Source organism: Siniperca chuatsi, linkage group LG20, assembly GCF_020085105.1.
Source record: "Siniperca chuatsi isolate FFG_IHB_CAS linkage group LG20, ASM2008510v1, whole genome shotgun sequence".
Classification (NCBI taxonomy): domain Eukaryota; kingdom Metazoa; phylum Chordata; class Actinopteri; order Centrarchiformes; family Sinipercidae; genus Siniperca; species Siniperca chuatsi.
The window spans coordinates 20,626,756-20,645,445 of record NC_058061.1 but is presented as its reverse complement, the minus strand read 5'-3'; the positions used below and the strand labels follow the sequence as shown (position 1 = coordinate 20,645,445).

The 18,690-nt window shown below is 40.4% G+C and overlaps 2 protein-coding genes and 1 long non-coding RNA gene across 4 annotated transcripts; 1 reads left to right on the top strand and 2 right to left on the bottom strand.

Moving 5' to 3' along the window:
- Window positions 1-4,758: 4,758 nt before the first annotated feature.
- LOC122868022 lies at window positions 4,759-9,768 on the bottom strand. 2 transcript variants are annotated; one of them, XM_044179549.1, is made up of 8 exons: window positions 9,700-9,768; window positions 9,216-9,536; window positions 8,762-9,061; window positions 7,837-7,951; window positions 7,501-7,598; window positions 7,323-7,366; window positions 5,994-6,050; window positions 4,759-5,765 (listed from the first exon to the last, which is right to left on the bottom strand). In XM_044179549.1, exons 1-8 carry the CDS (start codon window positions 9,743-9,745, stop codon window positions 5,715-5,717), a joined length of 1,032 nt encoding a protein of 343 aa, XP_044035484.1. In that variant the 5' UTR covers window positions 9,746-9,768; the 3' UTR covers window positions 4,759-5,714. The 2 variants fall into 2 exon arrangements, with proteins under 2 accessions (XP_044035484.1, XP_044035482.1); XM_044179547.1 differs by lacking the exon at window positions 4,759-5,765 and having other exon boundaries at window positions 5,819-6,050.
- Window positions 9,769-11,973: 2,205 nt separating this feature from the next.
- LOC122868023 lies at window positions 11,974-15,481 on the top strand. Its single transcript, XR_006376034.1, has 2 exons — window positions 11,974-14,023; window positions 15,211-15,481. It is a non-coding gene; the product is annotated as an uncharacterized LOC122868023 (long non-coding RNA).
- A 1,534-nt stretch (window positions 15,482-17,015) lies between these two features.
- On the bottom strand, window positions 17,016-18,381 carry LOC122867629 (golgin subfamily A member 6-like protein 22; the record flags this gene model as incomplete). Its single annotated transcript, XM_044178649.1, has 1 exon — window positions 17,016-18,381. A coding segment is annotated over exon 1 (873 nt), but the record flags the coding sequence as incomplete, so codon positions are not given.
- Between the last annotated feature and the right edge of the window lie 309 nt (window positions 18,382-18,690).

Below are 18,690 nucleotides of genomic sequence, written 5' to 3'. Positions count from 1 at the left end.
CTTCATTTTAAGGGGTCACGAGACTAAAAAGGTTGAGAACCACTGACCTAAACAACCTGTTCATCTGAACAACCAGACTTTCCTTGCTGTTAACATTAATTTGTAGCTAGCTAGTTTATACAACACAATAGTTGCATTATTTTGACTAGCCCTTTCTAACGTCTCTACATGGGCCCCCAGCGTGACAAGAGCAAATCAGCTGCAACATAATTGCACATCAACTCCTATTATTCCCCCAAGAATTTAAATGCGGTTTCAGGGCTTGACATTCAGCAAGATTTTCTATCAACCTATCAAATTCACTGGCCCAAGCATTAAAGCCCCTGGACCTAAAACTGAATGAATAATTTTTTTCCCTAATGCAAGGGCTATTATCATATTGGAGTATCACATTGGAGTTTTATCATTACAACTCAGCTCCTCACAACTGAGTCACGGGACAAAACGGGTCAACAATGGGTAAAGGAAATATCATGGACATAATCATGAATATTCTGTATTAACCACGCACGGTTAAAACTCTTAAACTAACTACCTCAGATTGGACACTGTACAAACATATTTTTATGCAACCCTACCATATTTATCATCCATACCACTGGCTGTATGTAAAGATGGACGACATGACAGCTCCCCAATAGGGAAGCCAAAACATCTTGATCGCCCCCCGGTGGCTGGCTGCAGTATAGGTCATAAACCCTGCCCCCTCCATGTTAGCGGATGGGACATGGGCCAAACTAAAAAGTCAAAGTACACGTCAAATAGATTTTTCCGAAAAATGGTTTTTGTCATTTTAGCTAGTTCTCATCACGCTGATGTATTTTCAAGTGTTGGTTTTTCTGATAAGTTTGGTTTTAATTAGTTATTTGATGCTATGAAAAGGAGGTTTCATGTCATGATTGACAGCTGAGCTCTGCTCGCGATTGAGTCGGCCAGGTGTATGGGCGGGACCTCGATACCGCGGCCCCAACCCCCATGTGTACTGCGCAGACTCTAGCTCCAACTGACGTCACGAGCGCAAGATGACAGCGCCCATATCGGGGATATTTTGTACAGTGGGAGGAAATAGAGAAGCGTCGTCCATCTTTATATACAATCTATGATCCATACTGGTAAGCTGCTTTTAGCATTGTACATATTGTATATATTTAGATTGGACCTTACTGTTATCTAGTTTTTTTATATTTTGCACCGACTGTTATATTATCTTAGTCTTTTGTATATTTGCACTCTTCCAACTTTGTATTGCAACTGCTGCACAGCAATTTCCCTCAGAATAAATAATGTTAAAGTTTTATCTTATAGTTATTTTTCTGTTAAAGGTGAGGTATGCGATTCTGGAGAAATCCAATGCCATGACAAATACCATGATATAGAGTGAACAATGACACAGCAAGTAATGTAACTAACGTTAGCTAGGTTGTGGGTTAGCAAACTGTCCCTACAGTTGCTGCTGCGAAGCTAACAGCCAGAGAGGACGAGTTGTTTCCCAGAGCCAGCACAGCAGCTCCAGACAGCGATACTCACAACTCTCCTGCTACTATAGCTAACATCACAACAACAGCATATCTTGGCAAACTAGAAAGTAAACTGAATGTCCACGGGCAAGTCATTTAACGTTACCTGACACACAAATCATGGCTGGAATGGCTGGAATAGTGTTGTGTCACTTTGTTTATTTCCCATTTACAGAGCCCGGCTGTGTATACAGACAGCTAGCGGACCGTCAGGAGATATTCATTGAATTTGACAAAAAGACATGTATTGGATTAGAATCGCATACCCCACCTTTAAGTGATGGTTTGAACCACTGAAAATTCATAACGATATTACTACCCACAAATAATGATTTTTTTTAAATCCCCAACTTTTTGCTCATTCATTACTATGACACCCAATTTGCTAAGGTGAATCACTTCTTATTCTGGCGTGATGTTTCCTACTCTGAAAAGCATTAGGTGGGATTGTTCACCAGCCTACAGTAACGTTATGTTAATGCTAACTTTGGAGCCTACTGGCAACAAGGCAAAGGCTACATCACTCAGTTTTCCTTACCACAATAACATCACAGTCAATCTGACTAGCTAACGCTATATATTAATTCAGTGTCACTCGTTGGCTACCCTACCATGAACCTGCATAGTTTTGTTTTGTCAAAACCGGTACAAGTCCGCAACTGTCCATGGACACGAAAAGTAAAGTTATGTCTGAACCTTAATTACCCGGGACCACCACTCCAGCATATAGCCAAAGTCAATGCTAGACGCGTTTTCCTCTATATATCATAGTATATGACACCCTGGGGTTCCAAAACCAGAGCTCAGTGTTCCAAACCTACTCCTAAGCCACCCCCGGGCCAGTGCTTCTGTCAAACCCTGAGTTTGATAGTAAATAAACAGCACAAACCGGAAGATGTACCAGAGCCCCGTCATTCTCCCTGGTAGTCATCTTTGCTACAACTTTTGCGCCGCTTTCTTGGATCACATGACTGACAGACCGTGCTCTGATAGGCTGGAAGTTGGTTCGATTGCATTCAGGCTCGATTGCCTATCCTGTCCTGGGCAGCCCGGATGTTGCTGTTTTCGACTTGAATTTTTGGATCTGAATTTGACCAATCAAATCTGAGCAACCTAAATCTATTTTTTAGAAATTCTGAAACTTGAATTTTGGATCAGCTTTTGGAATTGCAAATCAAGAAATTTCACATTTAAATTTCAGAGGTGAATTCAGAACAAATAATATCAGATTAAAAGATTTAAAGTTCAAAATTCAGTTGTGTTTTAATTTCAATATTATGTGGCTGTTCAAATTCAAATACTTCTCTTGTGTCTCTTATTTGCTCCCATACTTTTATTTCACGTCACTTTTTATTTAATAATTTCAACAGTGGTGATGTCCCCGCTCATCTTTCAGCCAATCAGAAATACTTTATTGATGCCTCTTGCCTCTCTTAAGCTAGCAAGCTCAACAAATGCACAAATTTAGCCAGGTAGCCGATCAGACAGAGACGCATCGCTCCGTAGCTTTCTCACAGTCCACCAGCTAACTAGATTATACTCAGAGAGATTTGCTACTTAAGAAACTCCATGCATATGTTCACCATTTGTATTTGAATAATGGGGTGACTTGAATTATATAGTTCATTGTAATTAAATACTGCTAATATCAACCTCTCATCATTAGCCGTTGTCCCACCGTTCCTATCACATCTACTGGCATCAAAAAAGGAAGAAAGTACTAAAGCTCGCCTCTTGCTTGATTTGACTGGCTGCCTGGGCCAAGGGTGACATTGACAAGCGGTGCGACTCCGCGCCTTGTGCTGAAAAGTTGAGAATATTTAAAGTTTTATGTGTGTCTAAAAAACCGCAAGAAAAACGCAGCGAGCCAGATGCGTCGTACCATAGAAAAACAATGGTTTTGCTGGCGACGCATTTCTTGCGACGCATCTCTGTCTGATCGGCCCCTAACCACCCAAACAAACCAAACAAGTCTTTTCAGCTTCCTCACCCTAGCAAGCAACAAAGCATGCACTTCAGTGTATAACATCACCAGCTAACATCAGCTAACAATATACTACATTACAAGAACCAGCTAACAACATGCTAGGTTATATTCTGTTTTATGTTTCTCTCTTATTTCCAGTAATTTCTCTCAACTCTCAAATTCTTGTTATAGTTTGAGGTTTTGTCATTTCCTGTTGTAGTGTGTTCCTCTTTTTGTGTGTCTTGGGGTTTTGCTTCCTGTTTTTGTTTGCTTTCCCTCCAGTTTTGATTGTTGGTCCCTCCTTGATTGTTTGTACCTGTGTCTCGTTGTCTCACCTCCCCTAGGGTATTTAGTCCAGGTATTTTCCTTTGTTCATTGTCAGATCATTGTTGTTCCTTTTGTGTGTGTGTGTGTGTGTGCGTGTGTGAGAGTGTGTGTGAGAGTGTGTGTGAGAGAGTGAGAGTGAGAGTGAGAGTGTGAGAGACCGTGTCACCGTGTCACCGTGTCACTGTTAGGTGCATTTTTCTTTGTACCTTGTTCCTGTGCCCAGTTCCCGGCATTTTGTTCTTGTGAGTTGTTGGTATGGATTCTTTGTCTCCCTTGGACCATGTCTGGATTCTGGACTTTGAACTTTGCAAGTTCCCTGTTGGATTTGTTTAGCCTCATTGGACTCACTTCCTTGTTTCCACCACTGCAGCTGGTAACCCATTTTTCCTGTACCTGGACCTTTATCTGCCTATTTGCCTATTACCTGTTTGTTGCCTATTACCTGTTTGTTGCCTGTCTGCCTACCGGTCTGTCAGCCTGTACCTGTCTGTAAGCCACTTCACCTCAATAAACACTGTAGCCATCCTCATACCGCTTCCTGGTTGTCTGCATTTGGGTCCACATACTACACTAACATACGACAATTCTCTATCCACTGCAGTCCTCATCACTGCTAAAGGAGATTTGTCTGCACTACATTTTAAAAGTGTTAAATATTAGCTCATGATACTTGCATTGCAGATGCCCTGGATAATAGGCGTCATTCATAAAAAATGTTTGTACTTACAGATTTTATTTGGAGGTGAAAACTCCACTAATCAATATTTTTCATAGTAGCTATGAATGAAAAGACTGTGTAATGAAGAGATTGCTGTTTTAATGAAAACAGATAAAGAGTTTAAAATGCCCTTGTCAAACACAAACAGACTGGTCAGTGTTTCTTTTGCAATATGCAGAGGGGGATCAAAACGGAGAGGGAAGGTGCAATATTTCAAAATGAACACTCTGTGCCATTAAAACATTTATTGCACAACCAAACGAGAACAGCAGAAAGTACAATGGCACACGGGTGAACAGAAGGAACATGGCAATGACAATGGAAGAACAAAGAGACAGAATTAGCAATATAACAGTGTATTAACATTGTCAGACTGGGCTTGGTCTCTAAATTTACCAAATTTATTTTCTACAGTGTGTTGCTTTATGGAAACCACAGAACGTTACATCTATCAACATCCCACCACAGCAGGCAGCAGTTTTCATTGAAATAGCTCTAAATATCTACTGCTCAGCATCAAAGCATCAAAAGTAACAGTACCTATTCTGCAGAAAAATTATACGTTACTTAAATCTTTATAAATACAGATGCAACAATGTGTAAATAGCATTTTACTGTTGTAGCGGGTTGAGGTGGAGCTAGTTTTGCCCACTTTATATACAGTTAGTCCAGTGGTTCCCAGGCTGGAGGTCGGGCCCCCTCCAGGAGTCACATAATGGGCCCTATTTTGATAGTGCAAGGGCAACGTGCAACAAGTGCAAAACGTGTGGGCAAAAAAAGATGGGTGACGTGGCATATAGATTAGAGGGTGTGGGGATTCATAAATACACTCTCAGCCAATCACATCACTGGTCCCATTGAAAACTGTGTTCAGTAACCCACAGAGGAGACATACATCAGCTTGAGGAGATGAGGATGCAAATCCCAACAAGTATTGTCTCGCCCTTTTTACTTTTATCTTGATGTTGCTCGTAGAACTGCACTATACACTGCTAGCTTGTACTTGTCACACAAACAGGTCACCGTTTCTTTCAGATGTTGTATAGCTAGTCAGAGAGCTACTGTGGGGTGACGGTGTAACAGCAGACTGCACATCGTGACACTATCTGTTCAAAAATGGAAACCAACAACAGACAAGGAAACAAAAGATAGACATGCAGGAGAAAGACAAAACATTTACATAAATTTATTGGTGAGCCAATGTGCTGTATGTAACATCTTCCTCTTTAGTCTCAACCTGTAAGAAAACAGAAGCAAAAAACAAAGATTCAAATTCGAACCTGAAACCTACTATTATAATACACATTTTTGATCACAGTCATGCTAAATCAAATCCTACATAATGGTTAAGATAATATTGCATATGAGGGTGATTTTGATCTAACAGAAATATTAGGTAGCCATCTGTAATGGCACAGCGTTGTTCTGCAGACAACACTGCTCTGCAAAGGGACACAATGGTTACCTTGTCAAGAGTTTTTCTCACGTGCTTTACAGCACTGTATGTTACTTCCCGTTCAGCCTGTGATGAAGGAGCAAACCAAGTGTCAGACGAGTAAAAATGTATGGTTTCAGAATGAAAGCTATTCATTTTCTCACCATTTCCATTTTGCGTCATGCATTTTCATGCATACATAATTTACAACAGAACAATATAAGTTATTAACATTATTACCACTTTTGTTGAAACGGTCAACATGAAACATTTTTTCTATAAATAATTGATTAAAAAAAATAATGATCAGCAGAATCACAGTTGGAAAATTCACTAAACCAAACAATATATTTGTGATCACAGGCATGCTCAGTTATGTTTTCTATCTGTTACTCTATTCTCAAAATAAAAATACGCAAGGATGACAATACAAATCACGATGCATTTTATCTAATGTAAAGAACAGACATCCATCTGGAGTGGTACAGTATAGTCCTGCAGCTGAAAAGGCACAGTTACAGAGTTTTGTAAAAATGGAAAAGCTCAATTTTCTTGGTATCACTGTAGTTTACAACAAGACAAATAAACACACTGCTGTTTTGTACCCAGTGGTGGAAAGTAACAAAGTACATTTACATTTACATTTAAGTACTTTACTTAAGTACAATTTTGAGGTACATATATTTCACTTACTTCTATTTTATGCTACTTTCTTCCTCTACTTCACTATATTCCACAGGCAAATATTGTGCTTTTTACTGCATTTATTTGACAGCTTCAGTTAGTAGTTACTTTGCAGATCAAGATTTTGCATACAAAACATCTTATGAAATGATGTATTGTTATAGCAGTAACCTCCCCAACAGTAAAAGACAAGTAGTTAAAGTAAGCGCCACCTCGACCAGCTACAACATTAAGATGCTGCTTACACAGCAGATATGCATGCATCTGTAATAATAATTAACTAATATCATGCATAATAATATAACTGTGAATGCTTAAAGTTCATTTTGATGATAATACTTTTGTACCCTTACCTAAACATTTTTTACTTGGTGGTATTGTTACTTTTACTGTACTAAGTAAAGGAACTGAATACTCCGTGTTCTTCCTCAGGTCAAAACGTTGTCATTTACATGTAAGAAAAAAGAATTGGGAATAAGTCAGCAGTGTGCTGATATTTTTTCATCATTCTGTGCAGATAATTGTTACCTAGCTCCTGCAAATAATTTATGGATGTGCGTGTGTCTCCTGATGATTGCCCAGTACTGCAGTGTAAACACAAATGACCATGATAGCAGCTCTGCCTCTACACTGAGGATCATTATCGCCTTCTGTGTATGAATCAGCATGTCTTACCTCTGTTACCTCTGTTGCAGCTGATGATTGTGCTTTGGTCTGCTCTAAAAGTGAAACAGTAAAAACTCCTGTTACTGACTCTCATTGTGCAATGACAATGCTGCATGGGTCTACATTTCAATTTAAAATATTCAACATATTGATGAAATGGATTCATGAAAGCTCAGAATAGACTTACTGTGTCTTTTCAACATAAACCAGATGAATGAGGCCACCATCACAATGAAGATCAACAAACTCAAAGGCATCATGAAACTCAGCTGGTAAATGGAAGCACTGCAACAACAGTTGTAAGCACACCAATGCAAATGTACGAAGATAAACCGAATGCTCTTGTTTAATCCTAAATCCTACAATGTGATTGCCAATTAACCTTAGTTATCATATAAGTCATAAGTCACATAATGTCAGTAAAGAAAACATGTATAGAGATTCCCTTTCAAGGACTGTTTCATTTGCCCATAAATTAGCCATCGTACTCTAAATACTGTATGTGAATGCAAAGCCTACTGACCTGTGGTAGCCAGCCTGAACTGTGGTAGATGCCTCAGATGCAAAGACAGAAGTGGGATCCACAGGTTCAGGAGTGGATGAAAAGGTGGTTAAACATCTTGTTGTTGTACGTGTTGCTATGGGAAACAACACAATGATTATAAGAAACATATCACAGTAATTACCGTAAAACTTCAATTAATAGCCCGGTCTTTCATTTGCTTCAGTCACTGAACTCAACCTGCCTTGTTTTGGGACAGGCCTTTAATTCCAAAAGCAATGGACTTCATATAACTATTTTAACAAAGTTAACAATTAAACAATACATTTTTAGGAAAAAACGCGTTGATTCTTTTGATCGGTGGACCCCTACTTACTAGACTAAAGGAATATAAATGATTGAGGAATGGACACATAGTCAGTCTTTATGACTGATTCAAAGGTAGGGAGTCGCCACTTTTTTTCGTCTCTCTTGTTTACCATGCTGGTAAATCTGAATGAATGACTTTGGTGCTCATGGTTTCCGTAAAATGAACTGAACGATTGAAATTTGAATAATGTAACTGATTTAACGATGTCTGGCATGTCCATATTGACAAAAATTTAAACATTTATATTTGCATGCGCGATATAAGCACCTTAGAACTAGCTTAAGCGGCGACCTGGTGGGCTTTAAGAGGTTTAATAGATCCAAAGAACTTCTATAAAAACCAGTCCCGGCGTCTAACTGAGACCTGCGTTTATTTGTCAAAACGTGTAGCCACACCCGACCAGTAAAATGGATCTAATTGGGGCTCTGCTTTTAATTGAAGTTTTACGGTACTAATATCACTTCTATATTAAATACAAACCTTTATAATGGCTGCACGTGGCAGATTATTATAACTTAAAATTTTATAATATTTTATTTGTACTTACTTACTAGTGGTTAGTAGTATGGTACTTACTAGTGCTGGGTCTCTCTTTAACAGTTACATGCACTGGCATCTGTAGGTTTCCTTTGGCACATAAATACCAGCCTCCGCTCTCTGCCCTCAGTCCACTCATAGTCACAGTAAAAACATTGGAGACATTTTTGTTGATGGTCACTCTTGTTCCATCTATTGATCCAGACGGCCTCTTCACACACGGCCCTCCCAGCCTGCACCACTGCATTTCTCCAGAGATAGTATAGTGACAATGGATGGTTGCATCATCCCCATTAAATCCTGTAACCTCCTGATGATCCACAAAGAGTCCAAAGCCATCTTGAGGGAGAACAAATAGCATTTATTACATTGGTACATTCTGAGGATTCTGAAAACTTAAGACCCCCCTCAGTGTTTTTCCTTCACATTGTTAAAACTTCACAAAGGACACAAAGGATTTGAAATGTACTTACGGTGCTTTAACGGTTCTTACCTCTGGTGACTGACAGCTGAAAAAACTTCCTGTCATCTGGCCCGTCCTTTATCTCCACAGCACACCAGAAATGTTTGTTAGAAACCGTCAGATCATTAATTGTCACAGTGAAGATTCTTTGCTGTTTGTCATCGGAGATTGAAAACTTTCCTGGACGGCTTGGTTGATTTGTTTTAACTGCGTAGGAGCAGCTCAACCAATTATATCCTTCACACAAGTATTTCACATGGGGTGTGTAATATGACTGATAGAGACATGGGATAGAGATGGAGCGCCCAGCCTTCACTGACACTTCACTGACTGTAGTTATGCTGTGAATTCCTGCAACAAGAACCATTAAACCATTTTACTGCAAACATTAGCTGATATTAGGTTATTACTCCACCAATTAATATTTAAAGAATTATTTATAGTCACATCATCTTCTGACATAAGCAGCACACACATAAGGAGACACAATTATAAAATGACCCCTGTGACTGACCTGTGAGTCCAGTGAAGATGAGAAGAACGCAGAGATGAACATCCATGTTGATGAGTGAGCAGAGTAAGACAAAACAACCAGAACAACTCACTGTGAGAATGATTTTCTACTTCCTCATTTTACTAAATACGCAATTGCAGTGGTCATCACATCTCTTCCTCCAGCTGTACGGCAGTTGCATTACACTAGTTGGATGACAGAGCGAATACAACTAGAGCATACTTTCAGGATGTAGTTCATTTTAAACTGTGTGCAAGGTCCAGTGGAAACTAAATTAAATAATAAAACAAAAGACAGCAGTCCCAGTACATAGTGTGATTTGTTCAACATGACAGCGGCCATTGGATTAGCCAGAAACAATTTCTATTTTTCTTAAAGGCACTATAATCGATATTTTTATAATAACAATGTCTCAAATGACAATGTGAAAACAATGTGACAATGCGAAAGTTATCGCTCAAAGTGATGAACCTACTGAGAATTATCAGAGAATCAGCTGCTCCCCTCGGCTTTATGGAGCTTTATAGTGAGTTTCAGCTCACTGTTTAGCTGTCCGGCCCACAACTTCATTGTTTTGGTTCACTCTCACAGCGTCATTTTCAGCCACAGCAGGCAGCAGTTTTCATTGAAATAGCTCTAAATATCTACTGTTCCTACTGCTCAGCACCAAAGCATCAAAAGTAACAGTACCTATTCTGCAGAAAAATGGCTCTTGTGACTAATATGTCATTATATGTTACTTAAATCTTTATAAATACAGATGCAACAATGTGTAAATAATGGGCCCTATTTTAATAGTGCAAGGGCAACGTGCAACAAGTGCAAAACGTGTGGGCATGTCAAAGTGCAAAAAAAGATGATACAGTTAGGTGATTTAGTCCAGTGGTTCCCAGGCTGGAGGTCGGGCCCCCTCCAGGAGTCACATAATGGGCCCTATTTTGATAGTGCAAGGCCAACGTGCAACAAGTGCAAAACATGTGGGCAAAAAAAGATGGGTGACGTGGCATATAGATTAGTGGGTGTGGGGATTAATAAATACACTCTCAGCCAATCACATCACTGGTCTCATTGCTCAGAGCCAATCACAGTGAAGTACGACATCAACAGCTCAACAACAGCTTCTTCAGGAAATCATGTTATTGTCTGGATGGTGCAGAGCGGCACGACATGAACACACAGCAGCATACATGTTGATTAGTATTAATCTCTCATAAACAGGCAGAATCCAGAGTTATAACAGACTGTCTGATGTGTGTAGAGGTTATTTTCTCTTCACTTGGACATGTTACATGTTTTTCTGGTGTGTAAATGTTGTGGGCTTGTGTTGTCACAAAGTGAAATAAAATAATCTGAAACAGCCTCCCAGTATGAGCGATTCTTTAATGGAAAACTGTGTTCAGTAACCCACAGAGGAGACATACATCAGCTTGAGGAGATGAGGATGCAAATCCCAACAAGTATTGTCTCGCCCTTTTTACTTTTATCTTGATGTTGCTCGTAGAACTGCACTATACACTGCTAGCTTGTCAGCTTGTTGTACTTGTCACACAAACAGGTCACCGTTTCTTTCAGATGTTGTATAGCTAGTCAGAGAGCTACTGTGGGGTGACGGTGTAACAGCAGACTGCACATCGTGACACTATCTGTTCAAAAATGGAAACCAACAACAGACAAGGAAACAAAAGAAGACATGCAGGAGAAAGACATTTATTTAAGCCAAAAGACTGTATGTAACATCTTCCTCTTTAGTTTCAATAAGAAAACAGAAGCAAAAATTAAAGAAAGAAAGAACAAAGATTCAAATTTAACCTGAAACCTACTATTATAATACATTTTGATCACAGTCATGCTAAATCAAATCCTACATAATGGTTAAGATAATATTGCATATGAGGGTGATTTTGATCTAACAGAAATATTAGGTAGCCATCTGTAATGGCACAGCGTTGTTCTGCAGACAACACTGCTCTGCAAAGGGACACAATGGTTACCTTGTCAAGAGTTTTCTCACGTGCTTTACAGCACTGTATGTTACTTCCCGTTCAGCCTGTGATGAAGGAGCAAACCAAGTGTCAGACAAGTAAAAATGTATGGTTTCAGAATGAAAGCTATTCATTTTCTCACCATTTCCATTTTTGCGTCATGCATTTTCATGCATACATAATTTACAACAGAACAATATAAGTTATTAACATTATTACCACTTTTGTTGAAACGGTCAACATGAAACATTTTTCTATAAATAATTGATTAAAAAAATAATGATCAGCAGAATCACAGTTGGAAAATTCACTAAACCAAACAATATATTTGTGATCACAGGCATGCTCAGTTATGTTTTCTATCTGTTACTCTATTCTCAAAATAAAAATACGCAAGGATGACATTACAAATCACGATGCATTTTATCTAATGTAAAGAACAGACATCCATCTGGAGTGGTACAGTATAGTCCTGCAACTGAAAAGGCACAGTTACAGAGTTTTGTAAAAATGGAAAAGCTCAATTTTCTTGGTATCACTGTAGTTTACAACAAGACAAATAAACACACTGCTGTTTTGTACCCAGTGGTGGAAAGTAACATACATAATTTACAACAGAACAATATAAGTTATTAACATTATTACCATGTTCGTTGAAATGGTCAACATGAAACATTTTTTCTATAAATAATTGATAAAAAAAAAAAGATCAGCAGAATCACACTTGGATAATTCACTAAACCAAACAATATATTTGTGATCACAGGCATGCTCAGTTATGTTTTCTATCTGTTACTCTATTCTGAAAATAAAAATACGCAAGGATGACATTACAAATCACGATGCATTTTATCTAATGCAAATAACAGATATCTATCTGGAGTGGTACAGTATAGTCCTGCAACTGAAAAGGCACAGTTACAGAGTTTTGTAAAAATGGAAAAGCTCAATTTTCTTGGTATCACTGTAGTTTACAACAAGACAAATAAACACCCACACACTGCTGTTTTGTACCCAGTGGTGGAAAGTAACAAAGTACATTCACCTAAGTACTTTACTTAAGTACAATTTTGAGGTACATATATTTCACTTACTTCTATTTTATGCTACTTTCCCTCTGACATAGACTCCTTTATGGAAAATTTGAATATTCCAACTTTTAACCAGGATTATCGTGCTACCCTGGAAAGCCCTTATTCAGAATGCGATACTGAACAGGCAATTAGTTCTCTACAAAGTGGAAGAGCCCCTGGCCTTAATGGGTTTACATGTACATTTTACAAGGCATTATCTACTATGTGCAGTATTTTCCGAAATACACGCTCAACTCAGGCTACAATCTCAGTAGATAGATCAGAGAATGTGAAGTCGATAACAGAAACATTAGCAATGTGTAATGCTTCTGACATCACTAGACTCTGACACATGACTCTGTGACATGCTGGGTGAAGTCTAGGTTCTCAAGTAAAGTTTTGAATTCACGTGTCAAGAAGTATAAAATTATTGATAGATAGCTGAATACATTTATAGCGGCCACTGGGTCTAGGCACGCTAAAACTTCCATATCTGGAGGACATAGTTCAGCAAGCTGGCAATAATCATTTGGCTTCAACCATGTCTCAGTTAAAAACATAAAATCAAGATCTCTGGAAGTGATAAAATCATTTAGGATAAAAGTTTTGTTGGTAAGTGATCTCATATTTAAAAGGCACAGCTTAAATAATGTAGCCTGGTGGTATGTGGCCAAGGTAGTAGTACCACTTGAGTTAACGGACGATCTGGCGAAGTCTGGCGAAGAGCTGGGTAGATATACTGCATGGTCTTGATTGGTGGATGGGAAACAGGTGGGTAGCAGCAGATGAGTAGCAGGTGTGTCAGGTTCTGATTGGAGGTTCACCGGAGGCTGCACCCCCCTAGCACACATACACACACAGACAAACACAGGAGGGGAACCAACAAGGGACAAACAGGCAGAGACACTAGGAGGGTTACAACTGTACCATGACAGGGTGTGTGTCAGGGTGTAAAAGTGGGGTAAAGTCCTGCTTGTCAAGGATGGAAAATTTGTTGGTTAGCTCCTTCTGGCTACGAGTGGAGCTAACCAGGGCTTTGGGCTTAGATCCCAGCTAGGTCCAGTGGTCTGCAGCCTGGACAATGGCGACATCCAGACATGGCACAGTCGAGTCCAGTTCTCCGGCGGTTGTGGTGAAGGTGACAGCGCAGCCCATGGTAATCAAGGAGTCGAGGATCCATCTTGCATCTGGTACAGGATGGATATTCTCCCTTCCAGCTCAGAGATTTTCTGGGTCAGGCGGAGACAGCTGTCGCATCCAGATGGTGAGGTGAGTGGTGGCATGATTTATGGGCTCTCGTGGTGGTCACTGGGGAAAGAGAAACAGCTATGGCCAGTAAAAGGAGTCGTGACAGGGGTAAAAGCTACTGTCTTTGGTGTAGTAAACTAAAGCAGGCAGCGACACAGGACAAGACTTACCCGCGAGGGCTCCACAACGGGAGCCCACAGCGGAAAGTAGACTTGAAGCATTAACACACTGGAGGTCCTACTGGGATGAAACTTACCGGCACAGGCCCAAAAGACTGGTCCTGCTGCGTTGAATCAGCCTCCGGCAAACAGGTACTATAGCCATGGTTTGCTCCCGGTTGGTGGTGTTAGTGGTGATGGCGAGAAACAGCAGTGATAATATCTACTGACCCCATTTGCTAGCTAGCTCCCAAGCTAAAAACAACCCATGTTAGCTTTATGCTAGCAGCAGATCCACTTGCAGCAGGTTATCCCAAGTTAGCCCGACTGAGAAACTTAAAACTGAGGATACGAGCGTCTGATGTCTAAGATCCTTTGCTCAGTTACAACATATGGATAAAACGTCTAAACGTGAAGTGTAAAAAATTTGGCTTAAAACTGGATAAAATGTCAATTTTCGACAGAGCTTCTTACAGACAGACAATGCAGCAAGAGAGAGTGAAAAATGTAAATTGTAATATTCTGTAAAGAAATACACTAGAACTGAGCATCAAACAAAGATAATGTAGTAAAGGACAGTTTGTAAAGATGCAAATATTAACAAACAAAAATTGTGACCTCATAGAGTTGCAAAGTGGGAGGAGCTATTTTAGGTGGCCGTGGTTCTGGAAGTGAAAGTCCAATTTATTTTTCCCATAGACAATGTGGGATGACTGACAGTTGGAGCTCTTGTACGACTTGGACAGACATGAAACGTTCCTGGTTGAATCATCTGTACAAAAGATGAACAATTCAGTGATACATTTTATTCAGGCACTGTTAGCAAAGAAGCCGTGCATTTTATATTTTTCTCTGTGAATTTGACCTTGTGCTGCTGCCTTTTCAGACTTGTGCAGTGTTGAAGTGTTACAAATAAAATTACTCTGGAGTTACGATGTAATCTTTTGTACTAACGGTGTTCCAGCTGTAGTACCATTACATATATGTAGGTACTCGGGAACAAGATGTGAAGTTATGGAATAAGGGGGTAACAATTTGGAATCTTTTAAGAACTTCTGGACCTGCTCTGCCCTTCGGCCCTGCCTCCTGGACGCCCTCCAGACCTGCTCTGCTCTTCTGTCCAGCCCTCAGGCCATCCACCTGAGGTCTTCCGCTTGGCCCCTGAATCCCTCCTGCGGACTCCCTCCACCCACCCTGGGTGGACTTTGCCTGCACCTTGTCGGACTTGTTTGCCTTTCTTGGACTGCCTTCCCGATTTTGACCACTGCCTGCCTGATTTCCATGTAAGCCTTTTGTTTATCATTAAATGGTTAAAACTACACTAGCTCTGCCTGTGCATCTGCATTTGGGTCCTACTCCTGGTTCCTGGGCTTGACTACCCACAACAGATACAGTATATCTTCTTCCTCTGTGCCATACAGCTCCATTGTTGTCCAGAAACTATTAAAACATATCAATGAGCCACACCGCACTGGGTGACATGTTCCTTCATTACAATGAACACACACACTGTAGTTTATTTTGACTTATTCCCACATACACCGTCCTGCTGTCCCAAATACTCACTAGAGCACCAAAATTGTGGATTAATCCGCAACTGAAAATAGTTCCCAACAAATGCACTATTTCCTCTTGTATGTTTGATAAAAACTACAGTGAACAGAACAAATCCAGAGTTTGACCTTTGACACTTGACAAACCCCTGCTGGAGGAATGTCTGAGCAAAATAATTTGAATGATGTCAACATGACTGACACAGCCATGTTTGTGTATAGATTAAGCAATTAACATGCAACTTTTTAATTACTGACTCTTTTCATTTGTACCGTAACAAGTTCACCGTCATCACGTCAACACCGCGACGGGGCCGGGCCGCGAGGGGGTCACATGAAGTCAAGTTTCTGACCCTGTAATTCATCTCAAAGTATTGGTTATTGTCATTCAGGTAATTTATGCAGGCTATGTGCAAGATGTGCTGCTATACACAACTGACCTACTTAAAGTTTATTAACTTTTATTATATTGGCCATTACGTATATAAAATGTAAGAAATGCTCCTAAACTGTAATTTACCAGTGGCTAAAATACCATTTGGAACGACATCTTTTATTACGTAACGTTGATCCTGTACAAATAGTGTTGTTTAAATCATAACTTAAAAAAGCAATATTTGATGACAGACACCAGTACTTATACTGTATACCAACCACAATGTCATAATGTTGTATTTATAGTGTATATCTTTATTCAAAGAGGCAGACACATGCAGAATATGATTGAATATGATCTGTGAGGCTGCAGTGCTAATCACTGAGCCACTGTGCTGTCCTCAACTTTAGAAGATGGGAGGGTGGAGGGTAGTGGGAGATGGGGGTGAGGGTGAGGGAGACAGAGGAGGGTGGAGGGGGTAAAGGCAGAGGGAGTGAGGGAGATGGTGGAGGGGGGAAATGGAGGGAGGATGGAAAGAGGGTGTGAAGGAGAGTAGAGGGTGGAAAGAGGGAGGGGGTGAGGGAGATGGAGGGAGGGTCGGCATGAGGGAGACAGAGGAGAGAGGGTGGGGAGGTGAAGGGGGGAGGAAGAGGGAGCTACTGTTGTCCAGTCTGAGCCGAACATCCAGCAGCCTCCTCCACCTCATTGTCGCTGTCACACTTCTTCTTGTGCATCCAGCTCAAAAACCCCTTCTTCTTTTTCTTTTCCGTCTTCTCTTCCTTTGCTTTCTTTTTCATCTCCTTCTGCTTCTTCTCCTCCTTTTCTTTCTTTTTCATCTCCACCTTTTCTTCCTTTTCTTTCTTTTTCATCTCCTTCTTCTGCTTCTCCTCCTCCTTTTCTTTCTTTTTCATCTCCACCTTTTCTTTCTTTTTCATCTCCTTTTTCTGCTTCTTCTCCTCCTTTTCTTTCCTTTTCATCTCCACCTTTTCTTCCTTTGCTTTCTTTTTCATCTCCTTCTTCTGCTTCTCCTCCTCCTTTGCTTTCTTTTTCATCTCTGCCTTTTCTTTCTGTTTGATGTCCTCCTCCTCCTCCAGTTCTTTATGCTCTTCCTCCACCTGTTGTACTCTGGCTTCCCAGCTCTGTTGTTTCTCAGCCAGTTCTTTATTCTCTTCCTCCATCTGTTTTACTATGGTCTTCCAGATTTGTTCTCTCTCGGTCATTTCTTTATTCTCTTCCTCCACCTGTTTTACTCTGGCTTCCCAGTTCTGTTGTTTCTCAGCCAGTTCTTTATTCTCTTCCTCCATCTGTTTTACTATGGTCTTCCAGATCTGTTCTCTCTCGGTCAGTTCTTTATTCTCTTCCTCCACCTGTTGTACTCTGGCTTCCCAGGTCTGTTGTTTCTCGGCCAGCTCCATCCTGAACTTCTCCTCGTACTTTGTCTGCCAAGCTCTCTCGCTCAGGACAAGTGCAGCTCTTTGAGTCCACAGCTTTTTTCTGGCCTCCGTGAGCTTCTGAGAGAGACCCTCCTTCTCCTTCCTCAGATCCAGGATTTCATTGTCCCTCTGGTGGAGCTGCTGCTGGACGCTATTCTGGCTCTCTGACGTCGCCTTGAACGTCTGATCGTTTTGCTCTGAGAGTTTTTTTCTTTTGTTTCTAAAATCCTCCAGTCTTGCAGCTATCTTGTCGTACTTGCTCTGGTGCTGGGTGACATCCACCTGCTCCTCCCGGAGTTGGAGACTTTGCTTGAGGGAAGAGATCTGTGACTCATGCATAGAGATGTTCTCGTTTCTTCTATCCATGGCTCTGTCCGTAGCAGACTGTAGTTGTCTTTAGCAGACTGTAGATGTCTTTAGTAGACTGTAGTTGTCTTTAGCAGACTGTAGTTGTCTTTAGCAGACTGTAGTTGTCTTTAGTAGACTGTAGTTGTCTTTAGCAGACTGTAGATGTCTTTAGTAGATTGTAGTTGTCTTTAGCAGACTGTAGATGTCTTTAGTAGACTGTAGTTGTCTTTAGCAGACTGTAGTTGTCTTTAGCAGACTGTAGATGTCTTTAGTAGATTGTAGTTGTCTTTAGCAGACTGTAGATGTCTTTAGTAGACTGTAGTTATCTTTAGCAGACTGTAGATGTCTTTAGCAGACTGTAGATGTCTTTAGCAGACTGTAGTTGTCTTTAGCAGACTGTAGTAATCTGTGGAAGATTGTCTCTGTAGACTGGCAAACGACACTTGAGTGTAGTTGATGTGAGGAAATGTTACTCTGTTGGGGTTCTGAGCTAAACTTACTGGTGTTCAGGCAGACAGCAGAGTTCTAATACTGCATCCAAGAATCAGCATCACAGTTGGTTCCGTTCTGTTGCCTCTGAGGTCGAAAAGAGGCCATGCCCACATAGAACAGAAGCATTCTGACAGCTTTTTTTAAAAAATTTCTGTAGCTAGCCAGTGCCCCTAGTTCCAGAAATTAATTAATTTTCCCCATAGACAATGTCAGGTGACGTACGAACAACTGTGTTAGAAAATATGGTGGAAAAAATGGTTCTTTGATAAAAAGTCAAAGCTACAAGAAGCCTGTGGACATAAAAACTGAAGGAGAGAAGTCAACTACA